Genomic DNA, 16,286 nt, shown 5'->3' with positions numbered 1-16,286 from the left:
ATTCCTGTGGGGTATGTGTTGCATTGTATAGATGGTGGTGCTGTTTCTGTAATGTTTTGTTTTTTGGTTTGCAGGATCTGCTGCAGACAGCAGCATGAAACATGGTCAGATCTCACCAAGCAGTTTCCCTGTGAGTAGTTCCTCTCTCTCTCTCTCTCTCTCTCTCTGTGTGTGTGTGTGTGTGTGTGTGTGTGTATGAGTGTGTACACATGTGTGTATGCATGTGTGTGCGTGTGCATACACATGCGTCAGTGTGCACCCATGGGTGTCACTTTCATTCCAACAGCTTTAATGATGTTAGTGTTAGAAGAGTTAAGTACAGACAATAGCTGTCCAGTTGATATTACCCATGTACCCTGTGGATAGGAGACTTTAAAAGGTGTTGTCTTTGTATTGCCCATGCACTTCATAGTTTGGGAGAGTTCAGAATTTACCATGTTACCCATCCAGGACTCTTCGTAAAACAGTTAAAAAAACAAAACAAAACAAAAAAAACTGTACTGTTTCCCAGTCACGACTGTGAGCAGGAGAGTTCAAAACCTGCCTCCCCCCTATCCCCCAGCCTCATCCTCTACCCCTCCAGTCACTCATCATCATTGTGGTTTGAAGAATTACACCCCACCCTCTCTCTATTCTATACCCCCCTGAGCCCCCTGCACTCTCACACCCCCCACCCCCACCCCACTCCCTTGGTAACCATCCTTCCATGTGGGAAGAAGAGTTCAAAAGCTGTCCCCTGTAAACCACAAGGCCCCCTGCCCTAAGGGAGTGAGTAGGACAGTTAAAAAAAAAAAAAAAAAGAAAAAAAGCTTTCCCCTGGTACTTATCATTCACCCTTGTGGATAGAAGAGTTGTTAAGTTTTTCCCCAATAACCCTTCTCATTTGGTTTCCTCTTTTGTCCTGTCCAGACAAGATTACTGCAGTTCTACTCTAGCAGGTTGACCATCTTCCTTTCTTGATAGACTGCAGAAAATACAGAACAGTGCTGCATGAGTTGTCCTTGCAAAAAAAGAAGAAATCGGATCATGTCACATCTCTTTTGCATCAGTTACACTGGCCTCCTGTTGAGTCCTGCATTCATGATAAACTAGTGACACTTGCCATCCAACATTTTGATGAATCTCTTCCCCGGTATCTCTCCTCTGTGCTGTAAACATATGAACCATGCAGAACGCAAAGATCCAGTTCTGAAAGTTACTTAAAGTCCCAAGAACTATTTTAAAATGCGTAGGGAAACGTTCTTTTAGGACTCAAGTACCCCAAGTTTGGAGTTCTTTAGCATCGTCCCTCAGAAACACTCCTGATCTCCAGTCTTTTAAGTCAGAACTGAAAACACACCTTTTCCGCAAACATTTCTGTACTCAGCACAATGGATAGTCCAAAGTCTGTTCACCAAATGGAGTTTTATGCTAAAGATACTTCAATACTTACGTAATCTTGTTTCAGTGCAGTTGATATTTGGTGTGTCTGTGTGTGTGTGTGTGTGTGTGTGTGTGTGTGTGTGTGTGCACGAGCGTGTGTGTGTGTGTGTGTGTGTTTGTGTGTGTGTGTGTGCACGAGCGTGTGTGTGTGTGTGTGTGTTTATGAAATGTGTGTTTTATGGAATGTATTTCATTATAATCTAAGCATTATCTATTTGATATTATTTTATTGTTTGATGGATTATGCATTTTGATTCTCAACAGTGAACTGACAAAGAGCTCTTGCAATGGTTTTTTTTTTACGTTTGTATCTGTCTGGATAATGTGAGTTGTTTTGAGCAGCATTAGTACTGGATATCGCACCATAGAAAAGTTATGTATTATTATTAATATTATTATTATTATTATTTCCTCTTTGTGTGGTAGAGTTTGAAACGCCACTCCATGCTGTCTGTCGACCCCTGTGGTTAGAAGAGTTTAAAAACTTCTCTCTTTCCACTTGTCATCCTTTATTTCTCAGGTGACCACCTGCTACCTGTCACCCCTGTGGTTAGAAGAGTTTAAAAACTTCTCTCTTACCACTTGTCATCCTTTATTTCTCAGGCGACCACCTGCTACCTGTCACCCCTGTGGTTAGAAGAGTTTAAAAACTTCTCTCTTACCACTTGTCATCCTTTATTTCTCAGGTGACCACCTGCTACCTGTCACCCCTGTGGTTAGAAGAGTTTAAAAACTTCTCTCTTACCACTTGTCATCCTTTATTTCTCAGGTGACCACCTGCTACCTGTCACCCCTGTGGTTAGAAGAGTTTAAAAACTTCTCTCTTACCACTTGTAATCCTTTATTTCTCAGGTGACCACCTGCTACCTGTCACCCCTGTGGTTAGAAGAGTTTAAAAACGTCTCTCTTACCACTTGTCATCCTTAATTTCTCAGGTGACCACCTGCTACCTGTCACCCCTGTGGTTAGAAGAGTTTAAAAACGTCTCTCTTACCACTTGTCATCCTTTATTTCTCAGGTGACCACCTGCTACCTGTCACCCCTGTGGTTAGAAGAGTTTAAAACCCACCCTCGCCCAGGTTACTTTTCTCATCTGTGGTTATGACATTTTTCAGAACAGTTCAGTTGCTACTACTTGCCCCCCCCCCCCTCCCCCCCCTTCACTGGCCTCAGTGTGTGTAAAAAGTATGGAGGAAAGGAAAGCAGTCCTACTGCCATTCATCCTCCCCTGTGGTCAGAAGAGTTCTGTAGCTCATGTCAGCTGTCTTCATGGCATCTGTCATACTGCAGGGGCAGGAGAGTTTACAGCTTGCTTTATGTTACTGTCCTACCAACTTCGGTTGTTGTGAACAAAGTGGTACAGCATATCTGGTCTTCTCTGTGTCCAGTGCTCCACACCTCCGTACTTACTCTACACACCTGCTTATCATCATTTTCCCAGGACTTTAACACACACACACACACACACACACACACACCTGCTTACTTCACACTTACATTCTGCCTCTTGTCAGGTGTATTTTTGTTGTGTTGTTTTTTGTGTTGTTTGCTTGTTTGTTTTTCTGTCTTGAAAACTAGGGAAAAGATTATGATAGGGGCAGCCAAGTCACATACACATGAATGTATGTTGATATTAAATATAGATAATATCTAGTGTTTATCTCCATTTCTCTGTAAATGCTACAACGTCAGTTTCTTGTTAAATTCCAGATCAAATTTACCATCAGATACATTAATGGAATAACAGTATGACTGGAAAACGTGTCAGACGCAAAATGCCTGGGAAATTTGCCAGACACAAAATGACCAGAAAACTCGATAGATGCAAAATGACTGGGAAAAACACATCAGACACAAAATGACTGAAAAACACACCAGACACAAAATGACAGACACAAAATGAGTGAAAAACACACCAGACACAAAATGAGTGAAAAACACACCAGACACAAAATGACTGGAAAACTTGTCAGACATAAAATGACCAGAAGAAAAAAAAAAGAAAAAAAAAAAGAATGGCAGACACAAAATAACTGGAAAATTGTCAGACACATAATTATTGGAAAACTTAGACATAGACTGGAAAAACTCATCAGACACAAAATGACTGGAAAACTCGTCACACATAGACATATTGATGATCAGTCAGTTATGTACATGTACACCTGGAGTGAGGTAAAACTTAATCAGGCAGCGTGCACCGGACTTCAAAATGGTTATTGGAATTGTAATGATAAGATGGGTGGTAAAATTAGATGGCTAGTCAGCAACTTTATTTATTGAAACAGCTGTGAGAAGATGTGACTGGAAGGTCTGTATTTCTCTCTCTCTCTCTCTCTCTCTCTCTCTCTCTGTGTGTGTGTGTGTGTGTGTGTGTTTAACAGTGAGACTAATTGGGCTGGTTTACTGCACATTTCTCAGTTGGAACTCAGCATGTCTGTGATTCAGTTCTGTGCACTTACAGCAATGCATATTTTGCTTCACTGGGAGTGAAGGGAAAATTGGGACGTGTTCCACAAGCCACACAAAGCCTAAAGTGTGTACTTAATCATAATGTCAAACAGGCAGTTCTCTTTGTGCTTATCTCAGCACTTGAACTAAAAAAATACATTGATATGGCTTAGCCGTCCTGTTCATCACTACAGGGAGAAAGAGACTGTGGCAGGCGAGAATATTGAACAGTTGTAGAGCTTGAATGGTTTACACAGGCGCACCTACGTATAGAATTTGGCATCAGCTGGTGTGAAGTGATTGTGAGACAAGAAAATTGCATTGGCTGGACTGTTACAAGAAATCTATATCTTGTTGTTTCTTGGTAAGTTATCTGGTGATGGAAGAATGCATTGTTTTCCATGAAGAAGTCTCAGTCGAGTCCGTGCATTTGAAATAAGACAAAAGGTAAAGGTGAGAAAATGAGAGATAAAACTTTAACCTCTAACAGGTACAGTTATTGCAGTGAGTGCTTTACGTGTTCATGGGATGACACTGTTTGAAGTCTCTTTCTTAAAAGAATGTAAATGATAGTGAGTGGTGTGTATTTCAAGGGAAGAACACTAGTATAGATTTTTGAATATATATATATATATATATATATATATATAAATATATATATATATATATATAATGATTCGACACATTTTGCTATCAACCATCCAACTTCCAATATTTCTGTTTGCTGTCCATCTTGTCCCATCATCATTAGTTTTTTTTAAATGGAAATTTTAATGTTTTGGAAAGAGGTTTTGCAAATTGTCTCACTTTCACTTTGTGTATGTGTGTGTGTGTGTGTGTGTTGGACAATGTTTTGTGTCTGTGAACACATGAGAGTGTGTGTGTGTGTGTGCGTGTGCGTGTGCGTGCGTGCGTGCACGCATGTACATGTGCATTTCATGGGTCTGTTTGCAGTGTATACAGTAGGTTGGAATAATTGGTACCTTTTTAAAAGTAAGTAATGATAAATCCACCTACTTAAAACTACAAAACTCAAACCACCAATAATACAAAAAAAAGCTTTAGGGGAAAAAGAATACCGGTACACACACACACACTACACAACAACAACAACAACAACAACAACAACAACACACACACACACTGCACACACACACACACACACACACACACACACACACACACACACACACTGTTCATGCAACACCATAATTATGGAGGAAAACAAGTGCAGGTAACAACAAAACAACCCTTCTTTATTTAAAAGTAACATTGGAAAGACTGAAAAAGGAAATATAAAATGGAAACTCTTCAGAGACTGGAGGCGGGGGGTGGGGGGTGGGGAGCATTTCAATTATCTGTGTGAGAGAGAGCCATTCCTATGCTGACATGATAGCAGTTTCATTCCCCGTGGACTGTTTACAGATCTTGGAATTGCCAGTGAACTATTTTTACCCAAGAAACACACAGGGGAAAGAAAGAGATTGCTGTAAAAGTTACTTTTGGGTGAGCATCATTCATAGACATGTAAAGTGTGAACAGCTGAAGGCAGATGAAGTCGGACATACAATAACTGAAGTGTTACAAAAGTGTTATGTGATGTGGTGGCAGATAACACCTCATCAGACATAATAACTGAAGTGTTAAACGATATGACGACAGACAAGACCTCATCAGTCAAAAAACTGAAGTGCTACAAAACAGCTCCTAAAGGAAGAAGGTGGAAGAATGGTTAAGTCACTTTTCTGAAAATACAGTGTTCAAGAGGGTCTGGATTTGAATCGCTGTCTTGCCATTTCTTCCAACTTTGACTGGAAAATCAAGCTGAGTGTCCAGCCATTTGGACAAATAAACAGAGATCCCTCGCACAGCGTGCACGTGGTGCACTGAAACAGAACCCATGGCAGCGGAAGTGTTGTCCTGTGGCAAAATTCTGCAGCAGAAATCCACTCTGATGGGTACACAAAGATCATTATGTGCATGCACTCAAAGCGTGACTGAGTGCATTGGGTTATGCTACTGGTCGGACATCTACCTAGCAGATACGGTAGTCATCATCTTCTTCGTTCATGGGAACTCCCTTGTTTACTCATATGTACAGACTACAGGATTTGGCTTTTACATGCATGACTGTTTTGTTTTTATTTTTACTCCACCGTGTAGGCAGCCATACTGTTTTCAGGGGTGGGTATTGTAGTGGTGTAAATGGGTTTTACCTAATGCAGAGACGCCTCCTTGAGGAACTGAAACTGAAGTTTTGTGTAATGTGATGACAGACAACACCTGACAAGAACATGTCCCATGGAGGAACGCCAGATCCCAGCCTCTCCAGTTCCTCAAATAAACACTCCAAACGAGAATCATACAAGGTGAGTGTCAATCAGAGGGGGATGAGCGTGTGTGTGTGTGTAAGGTGGGTATGGGGGTGGGGGGGAATGTGGGGTGTGTTTTTTGGTGTGGGTGTTTTGGTTTGTAATAAGTACCTGTGTTTGTGGGTGTCAAAGTATGAAAGCATGGCATAATGGTGGAAATAGGCATATTATGGTGGTAATAGGCATATGTGTGAATAGAAACATGTTTTGTGCATGTCCATCCAGTGATACAAACAGTTGACTGATTGGCCCACACAAAGAAAATTTTAAACATTATAACAAAGAATAGAAAAAAAAAACCCAACTAAAAAGCAATTACATCAGTGTTGTCATCTTTGTGGTAACATCTTTCTGTACTATAAATCATGGATAAAGATTGTTTAAGACTTTGGTGTATACAACTAATGCCGCTTAGCAGGAAAAAATGGGAAAAAAAAGGAAAAATAATCAGTACAGCAGTTAAAAGAGTTAATAAATAGCCAATATGAATTTTGAAAAGGATGAAAACGTTTAAAAAGAAAACAACAACAACAACAAAAAACAAAACAAAATGTAACATTCCATATGATATAGAAAAAAAAAAGTCAGAGATGAATGTATTGTCAATATGGCAGTAAAAAAAAAAGAGTTGCTAAGTAATTAAAAAAAGAAAGAAAAAGAATGAAAAGTGATATGCCAGTTTAGAAAACGTCAAATCGTGAACATGGCAGGGTTTTTTTGTTGTTTTTTTTTAAGAAAAGGCAAACAGGTTGATAAACAGTTACTATTGCTGTAAAATAGAAACCTCTAATAGTATAAATAGTCAGTATAGTAGTTAAAGCGTCCCCCAAGACCCCCAAGATATTAATAAAAAAAAAAAAAAAAAAAATGTTGTTGATAAACCAACCACTATATCCTTATGATGCCTTTTACGGTGCAGGCCCAGAAGCGGACATACCGCAGTCAGAAGAAGGAGGCGGCCAAAGAACTGCTGAGCACCATCACAGACCCTGCCGTGGTGCTGCTGGGAGACTGGCTCAAGGTGCGGGGCACCCTCAAGTCATGGACCAAGCTCTGGTGCGTCCTCAAGCCTGGGGTTCTTGTCCTCTACAAAAGCGACAAGCATAAAGTGAGTCAGCCTCTTCCTTTTCTTTTTTCTTTTTTAGTATAAATGTATTTCTTTCATCATCATCATTATTATCAATACATGGTGGAGCCTTGGTAGAATAGGGTAGGCATTGGACTTTTGATCCAGTAATGACCAGTGATTGCAGGGTTCGATGCCACATTTTGATATGCTGCTGTGTACTTGGGAGGGGCACTTTTACTCCGATTTCCCGCACTCCTACCTGATGTGAATGAGTATCTGACTTTGACAGGAGGAGAGGATTGGGCCCCACCTTCCTACGCCAAGCTCTAGACACAGTAAATATGAGTTCACTACCCCCATTGGCCGTAAAAGACTGAGGAGCCATTAACCTTTTTCACCTTTAACCGTCATCACTGATGCAGCCTCTAATAGTGACCCCTCTCTAAGACTTGATTGCAATGACCAGAATACATGTACCACATACCTTTTATCATGCTGTCTGGTACCATTGTATAACTCCTCCTTAAAATGACAAGCAACCAGCCTGTCATGACTGCAGCATCAGCTGACCACACCCAGTAAAAATTTCCAGTGCTCATCATTCAATCATTTCCTTCATCATTTGATTGGCAATGTAAAAGTTAACACATAAATTGCCTTCTCAGTTTGTTTTTGGTTTCCAGAAACTGTTCTGTTTGATCTCACAGAAAATCTTGTGAAGCTACAAGAGTAAAAATAGCAAGTTGGTTAATAAATCATATCTCACAAGAATCTCACAGTGAATTTCACTCCTTCATTTAGTGAACTCAAGTTTGTGAAAGTTTGCATTGCATGCCTGTGACCAAAGTAATGTTTTACTGAGTTGTTTTTGTTTGTTTGTTTGTTTGTTTTGGTTTGGTTTTTTGTTTGTTTGTTTATTGTTGTTTTTTAGAGGAGTGTTTATTTTTTTACATAATGCTGAAATGAAAAAAAAAGAGACTTGAATGCATACCATAATCAAGTGCTATGTACAAGTAATCAACTGCCAAGGTATTGTGGAAAAATAGTCTGTATGTTGATACCCCATCTTTCCACCCCACGCACCCTCCAAAAAAAGAAAGAAAAATGTTAGTGCACATGTTCTGATTGTCACATTCAGCACTGTAAAACAGTACATAAATTGTTAACTGTCTATCCCGACCTTTATCTGAAAAGGTTAAAAGTTTTGTATGATTCTCCTCCACCCTGTATGGATTTTTTCACATAGTAAACATTCCATCATTTTGTCTTTATTTCTTGCATTTATATGATGAAAGATGTTCGTTGCACATATTTTACAGTTATTTCTGCACAGTTAATCAAAAACACAGCATTATTTGTGTATTCGATCTGATCATACTGTCTTACATCTGTTCTTCCTGGGTCACCTCACTTCTTTATTTCTTCAGGTTTTTGTGTGTGTTTTTTTCAGTGACATTTTCAAGAGTTTTCACTGAACTGCTTTTACAGTAATTGTTTATTTTAGTAATTTATTGTATTACTCTTTTGTCACAACAGATTTCTCTGTGTTAAGTGCAGGCTGCTCTTCCTAGGTAGAGCATGTGTTGCTACAATGAGAGCGCTACCTTTTTTAAAAGTTTTTACTTTTTCCTGCCTGCAAGTGTATTTCAATTGTATTCTTATCAAAGTAAGCTATATGCAAGGGAAAATGTAGTCACAGAAGATGCCTTGAATGCCATAGAGTGCCTACCAGAGCTGGAAGAGCTTGACAGAGAACCAACCATAGATGAGCTCAGCGAAGCCCTGGATTCTCTTGCCTCTGGCAAGGCACCAGGGAAAGACGGTTTTTCCGCCGAGGTACTGAAGTGCTGCAAAGAGACACTCATCACCGAGTTGCATGAAATCCTCTGCCTCTGTTGGAGTGAAGGTGAAGTACCACAAGACATGAGGGATGCTAACGTCGTCACACTGTACAAAAACAAAGGTGACAGAAGCGATTGCAATAATTATTGCGGCATATCCCTCCTCAGCATCGTTGGGAAAGTCTTTGCACGAGTAGTACTGAAGAGGCTCCAAGTGCTTGCAGAGCAAGTCTACCCTGAATCGCAGTGCGGTTTCCGTGCCAACAGATCCACTATAGACATGATCTTCTCCCTCAAACAACTTCAGGGGAAATGTAGGGAGCAAAGGCAGCCACTCTTCGTTGCCTTCATAGACCTCACAAAGGCTTTCGATCTGATCAGTAGGGATGGCCTCTTCAAGATCCTTCCCAAGATCGGATGTCCACCCAAACTTCTCAGCATCATCAGATCCTTCTACGAAAACATGAAAGGCACCATCGTCTTTGACGGCTCAACATCAGTTGCCTTCAACATACGGAGTGGAGTGAAACAGGGTTGCGTCCTGGCTCCCACCCTGTTTGGAATCTTCTTTGCTGTGATGCTGAAACACGTATTTGGTCCTGCAGCTGAAGGTATCTACCTCCGAACCAGGACAGATGGAAAGCTCTTCAACCTCTCCAGACTAAGAGCCAAGACTAAAGTCCAGCTGAGGTGCCTGCATGACTTCTCTTTGCAGACAACACAGCAGTAACCGCCCACTCAGCTGAGGACCTACAGCAGCTCATGACTTGCTTCAGTGATGCCTGCCAAGACTTCGGGCTTACCATCAGCTTGAAGAAAACACAGGTCATGGGACAAGATGTTGACTCTCCCCCAGCCATCAGCATCAATGACCATGAACTGGATGTCGTCCACGATTTCGTCTATCTGGGCTCAACTATCTCAGACACACTCTCACTTGACGCAGAGCTCAACAGACACATCGGCAAGGCAGCTACCACCATGACCAGACTGACAAAGAAAGCATGGAACAACAGCAAACTGACTGAGCACACAAAGATCCAGATCTACAGAGCCTGCGTCATGAGCACCCTCCTGTATAGCAGCGAGTCCTGGACTTTGCATGCCCGACAAGAGCGAAAGCTCAATGCTTTTCATATGCGTAGCCTCCGACGCATTCTGAACATCACCTGGCAGGACAAGGTCCCAAACAACACTGTCCTGGAAAGAGCTGGATGCACCAGCATGTACACGCTGCTGAAACAGAGACGTATGCGCTGGCTCAGCCATGTCGTGCGCATGGACGACGGACGGATCCCTAAAGACCTCCTCTACAGAGAACTTGTGCAGGGAAAACGTCCCACAGGCAGACCACAGCTGCGATTCAAAGATGTGTGCAAGAGGGACCTAAAAGCCTTGAACATTGACTAGAACAACTGGGAAGCAACAGCCCTCAAACGGTCAGCCTGGATACAGACTGTGCAGAAAGGTCTTTCCAAGTTTGAAGAGACACTCGCTCAGCAGCACGAGGAAAAAAGAATGAGAAGAAAGGCTGCAGCCCAGGCAGACAGACCAGCGTCAGACTTCATCTGTGCCCTCTGCCACAGGGACTGTCATTCCCGCGTCGGACTGGCCAGCCACACCCGACGCTGTACCAGAATAAACACCTAGAGCGCAACTCCATAGTCTTCCGAGACTGAAGGATGCCTACATGTGTTGTGTTGTTTCCGTGTGGTGTGTGTGCATTTGGTGTGTTTGTGTACGTGTGTATGTAATTGTATTGTGTTGAGTTGTGTGTGTTTATGAGTATGTGCGGTATGTGTGTATTGTGTGTGTGCATGTGTGTGTGTGCATGCATGCTTGCATACATGTGCGTGTGATCCTTATTACTTGCCATTGCTTTCGGCCAAGGTGAGCCAGCTGCCATGTAGCAAAGGGTGTGTCTGTGGCAGGGGAGTCAGTGGGTGGGCACGATACTGCTGAACACTTGCCAGCTGCTGGAACGGCCCTCCAAGAAGGATGGCTTCTGCTTCAAACTCTTCCACCCCCTGGACCAGTCCATTTGGGCCACCAAGGTGGGTGTCACTGCATGCCAGGGTGTTGGGATTTTTGTGTTTGTGTGTGTGTTGTTTGTTGTTGTTGTTTTCTATCTGTTTGGACTGTTCCATTAAGTCGCTTGAGGAAAATCAGGTTTTGTTTTTCTCTCGTTGGCAGCAGGGAGCATTGTGATCAGTGTGAAAACAAATTATGATAATCATTTAAAGTGAGAGAGGAGACGAGTAGAACTGAAATGAATAAAGGCACAAAAAAAAAGAGAGAAAAAGGTATGACTGAAAGAAGTTATGAAATTTTGGATGATGTGAGCGTGCTGTGCGTCCATGGGTGTGTGTTAATGATAATTATAATAATAATTAGTGTTTATATAGCGCTGAATCTTGTGCAGTGACAGATGAAAGTGATTTCAAACCAATCATTCACACGCATGCATAACTATAAACTTGAGAAACTGAAGACAAAGAAGAGACAGGGGAAGGAGGCTGTCTTGGAAAAAGGTGGGTTTTAAGGCCAGACTTGAAATATTAAGCATGTTAATTATAATGATTTCTTTTGAAGTGGGATATAATAAGAATACTTTTTTTTTTTTTTTTGTTAACAGATTTTCAGGCATGAAAAAAATAGGAATGTATCTGGGGTAGTTTGAGAAAGTCATACATGTATGTTAATCTTAAAGATCTCATTTTTACAAATCATCAGACATGAATAGATATTTGATCAGTATATCCAAGAGAGTTGAGAAAGAGCTTTTAAGTGTTAGAAAAACAAACGGATATACATGCATATCTGTGCTTGCCTGTTTTTTGTTGTTGTTATTGTTGGGTTTTTTTGTGTGTGTGTGAGTATGCACATATGTAAAAATTGTTTAAAAAAAAAAAAAAAAAGAAAAAAAAAAGAAAAGAAAAAAAACCAAACCGTAATACATCAGCATGTGATCTGACAGCTGACTTTCATGTGCTGTTGTGTGCTGTGTTTCAGGGCCCCAAGGGGGAAACCATTGGTGCCTTTGTTCAGCCCCTCCCCTACTCCTACTGCATTTTCAGAGCTCCGTCAGAATCTGCAGGTAAGCTGCAACCATCTCTAGCTAACGTTATATTTGTGATCACAAGATACTATAAATTTTCAGCTAGTTTGTTGCATGCTTTACTGACTTGTACTGCGCATTAAATAGGGCAGGAGTACAATTAGTATATGCACAGGTATATGGATAAATCTGCATGCTTTGACACCTCCTTTAACCTGAAACTTAAACTAGCATGCAAGTAAACAAGGGGTACATAAAAAAATAATGTAGAGACATCCTCGGAAAAGAAAAGCTCCAAGTCCAAACATAATACATTGGCCAAAAGAAACCGAATCCTTTATGTCTAGTTACATGGAGAGAGAGGGGGGTAGACTCTGTCTTTATGTTAAGATTAGAAAAAACACAACAAATATTGAAGTCAGGATGAAACAGTTATGGGTGAACCTATCAAAATGATCCCCACCCCCAAAAAAGTCTAAATGATTGGACCCCCACAATTGGTGGGGTGATGCACACATGATCATCTCTAAACAGAAGAAAAAAATGGAGCACTGAAGATTTTGGTCAGTCAGTTCCAGTCTTTCTAAAAAGCTTTTAGTAATGTTCAAACATCTGAAGGAGACGAATCACATGTAGGAAGTGTCAACACAAATTTCAGATATGTTTATCTTTTCCTGAAAAAACCCCCAGATCCAGGCATTGAAAGACAGTGACGGATATGGCAGCTACTTTCTACAGGCCTCAGTGCAGGCAGTGTATACAACAGTGGTTGTCTGTAGCAGAATTGCCACAATAGATGTCTCTGTATCCTACCCCCTGTGGCTCCAGAGTGTTTCGTGGGATGAACTGTCCCGGAGTTTGCCCAGTAACTTCGTGTTTCACCCCTGTGCTCCTTTGTAGGAGTCCTAGGTCATTTTTGCCATAGAAAAAAAAACTAACTTGTGTATTTTTGTCCTTTTGCTTTATGACATTGCAGATTGTTACATGCAGAATTTTTCAGCTGATAGGGTTGTTTCCTTTTTAAGTATCTCTTTCTATAGCTTCTTTTTCTCATTTGTTGCCCCTGTCACTGGAAATCACAGGTGTGTAGCAAAGGTATTCTAATAATGATTTGATATAGATTACTTTCTTACAACCAGAATCCCTGGCAATATGGAACATGTTTCTCTTAAAAGAAAACTTTCCATCCCACCCGGACATTCCAGAGCCCCAACTGTGCTCATATGGGTTTGTTGTTTGCTCATTAGACTTGTGAGCCACACATGAACCCACGAGAACTGACTGTGCACACTCTAGCCATTGTCAGCTGGAACAAGCCACCACTGTTCAAAATACACAGTAGCTTTCAGTTACAAAATGTTTTTTTAAAGAAAGGAAAGAAAAAACAAAAAACCCTTCATAACTGCAGGTAAGCCACATCAGGGTTATTAGTCACATAAAGAATATGGATCACAACCAGACAGCTTTGGAACTTAAGTGCTCACACACTGTAGATCAGTCATCAGAACAGAGCGGTACTTTAAACAGAAATGTCAGACATTGAAACTGAAACAGACTTCATACTTGGAATACAGTTGTAAACCGTTTATCATTTTCATGATGAGAGGAACTTCTTCTTCATCTTCTGCGTTCGTGGGCTGCAACTCCCACGTTCACTTGCATGTACACGAGTGGGCTTTTACGTGTATGACTGTTTTTACCCCGCCATGTAGGCAGCCATACTCCGCTTTTGGGGGTGTGCATGGTGGGTATGTTCTTGTTTCCATAACCCACCGAACGCTGACATGGATTACAGGATCTTTAACGTGCGTATTTGATGTTCTGCTTGCATTTACACACGAAGGGGGTTCAGGCACTAGCAGGTCTGCACATATGTTGACCTGGAAGATCGGAAAAATCTCCACCCTTTACCCACCAGGCGCCGTCACCGTGATTCGAGCCCGGGACCCTCAGATTGAAAGTCCAACGCTTTAACCACTCGGCTATTGCGCCCATCAGAGGAACTGAATCTGAGAGGTGCTGAAGATTAGAAGTACTGGAATAGATGGTCGGAGAATCAGTATTGGTCACAGCGGCTCTGTTTCTGCAGTTGTACTTATTTCAGTGTTGTCTGCTGCTAAACTCAAAATCAGGCCTGTTCGTTTTGAGCTTTCAAATATTTATGTTTCAGTTTTATGCCAAAAAGAAAATGTTGAAAGGCAGAGACTGAACCAGAACTGGAAAATTGAACCAAATAAGCACATACAGTGTTTTAACCATGGTGGAGAGGGAGAGGGGAGGGGGGTGAATGGAGTCCGACAAAAGCAGTGTTACCTGGTGGACATGGATAAGACATTAGGACAAGATGACAGACAGATGACACTAACAGAGAGATGGAATGTCATGGTGCTTGTATGTGACAGAAGATTCTCAAGCGGAGAGTGTCAGTGTTTAATGGACAGTATATATGGAGGTGTAACATTGGAGTTAATTTGGGAGTGAAGTGTTCTATTTCCAGCTTTAAAAAAATAAGGATGGGGGAATAATGTGTTTTTGCCAAGGACTGAGAAGAAAGATACAAGTTAAACCAAACAAGTCAGGTGATAACTTTTTATTTTTTTATTTTTTTAAATTTTTTTATAAAGTTAGTGACAGGTGGGACAAGAGCCAGGAAAGAGAGGGATAGACAGATTCAAAGATGTATTAATTCTTTCACACCTTTGGGGGCATATATTCATCAATCAGAAATCAAATACATGAAAATCACAAAAATACACAGAATTTTTTTTTCCCAAATAAAAGGGTTTGTACAGAGTATTTGAGGGATGGAAAAAAATGAGAGAACCATTTGTAGGGCTGGAAAAGTCTTGGGGGAAAAAAATTATTTGGCCCTTTGGTTTGGAAAGGTATGGAATTTTAACAACGCCTTTAATCAGACAAATGCTGTATTCTGAGATAACTCTGAGGTACTGTAAACGACCTTCTAAATACCCAGTTTCTTTGAAATGCCCACCCTCCATTTGGGTTGAAAACTGTGCCCATCTTCCACTTAAAAACGAACAAATATGAAACAGTGATAATCCATTTTGCTGTTTGTTTGTAATCATGTTGCTTCACAAAGTAGTGCAGATTTAGATCTTGAGATATAAAACAGATGTTGATTAAAAAGAAAAAAGTGAACACCCAGCCATTACATTAAGGTGAAGCTAAGTAAGGGTATGATGAATTATATGGATACTTATAATTAGTTACCCCGCCGTGTAGGCAGTCATACTCCGTTTTCGGGGGTGTGCATGGTGGGTATGTTCTTGTTGCCAAAACCCACCGAACACTGACATGGATTACAGGGTTTTTAGCGTGCGTATTTGATCTTCTGTGTGCATATAGACACGAAGGGGGTTCAGGCACTAGCAGGTCTGCACATGTATTGACCTGGCACTGTTACCGAGATTTGAATCAAGGATCCAACGCTTGAACCACTTAGGCTCCCAGTATTTGTATTTGTATATCTCTGTGTGAAATTCGGGCTGCTCTCCCCAGGGAGAGCGTGTCGCTACACTACAGCGCCACCCATTTTTTTGTATTTTTTCCTGCATGCAGTTTTATTTGTTTTTCCTGTCGAGGTGGATTTTTCTACAGAATTTTGCCAGGAACAACCCTTTTGTTGCTGTGGGTTCTTTTATGTGCGCTAAGTGTATGCTGCACACAGGACCTTGGTTTATCGTCTCATCTGGCGTCCAGACCACCACTCAAGGTCTAGTCGAGGGGGAGAAAATATCAGCGGCTGAGCTGTGATTTGAACCAGCACGCTCAGATTCTCTCGCTTCCTAGGCGGATGCGTTACCTCTAGGCCATCACTCCACATGGGGTGAAGTACCAAGTAAATGCCCAATCCCTGGGCTCCCAGTAAGGGGTGAAGTACCCAGTAAACACCCAATCCCCAGGCTCCCAGTAAGGGGTGAAGTACCCAGTAAACGCCCAATCGCCAGGCTCCCAGTAAGGGGTGAAGTACCCAGTAAACACCCAATCCCCAGGCTCCCAGTAAGGGGTGATGTACCCAGTAAACACCCAATCCCTGGGCTCCCAGTAAGGGG

General features: G+C 41.4%; 1 protein-coding gene across 3 annotated transcripts in view; it reads left to right on the top strand.

The window, feature by feature from the left end:
• Window positions 1-16,286, top strand: part of LOC143301637 (oxysterol-binding protein-related protein 8-like) — a 132,633-nt gene that overhangs the window by 53,835 nt on the left and 62,512 nt on the right. For all 3 annotated transcript variants that reach the window (XM_076616064.1, XM_076616062.1, XM_076616061.1), the window contains 5 exons: window positions 75-130; window positions 6,150-6,242; window positions 7,165-7,353; window positions 11,087-11,209; window positions 12,168-12,252. In XM_076616064.1, coding sequence (XP_076472179.1) covers window positions 75-130; window positions 6,150-6,242; window positions 7,165-7,353; window positions 11,087-11,209; window positions 12,168-12,252 — 546 coding nt within the window. The remainder of the gene's footprint in view (window positions 1-74; window positions 131-6,149; window positions 6,243-7,164; window positions 7,354-11,086; window positions 11,210-12,167; window positions 12,253-16,286) is intronic.

This window comes from Babylonia areolata, chromosome 27 (genome assembly GCF_041734735.1).
Source record: "Babylonia areolata isolate BAREFJ2019XMU chromosome 27, ASM4173473v1, whole genome shotgun sequence".
Taxonomy (NCBI): Eukaryota; Metazoa; Mollusca; class Gastropoda; order Neogastropoda; family Buccinidae; genus Babylonia; species Babylonia areolata.
Note: the sequence above shows the minus strand (reverse complement) of the source record. Positions and strands in the feature narration are given on the sequence as shown.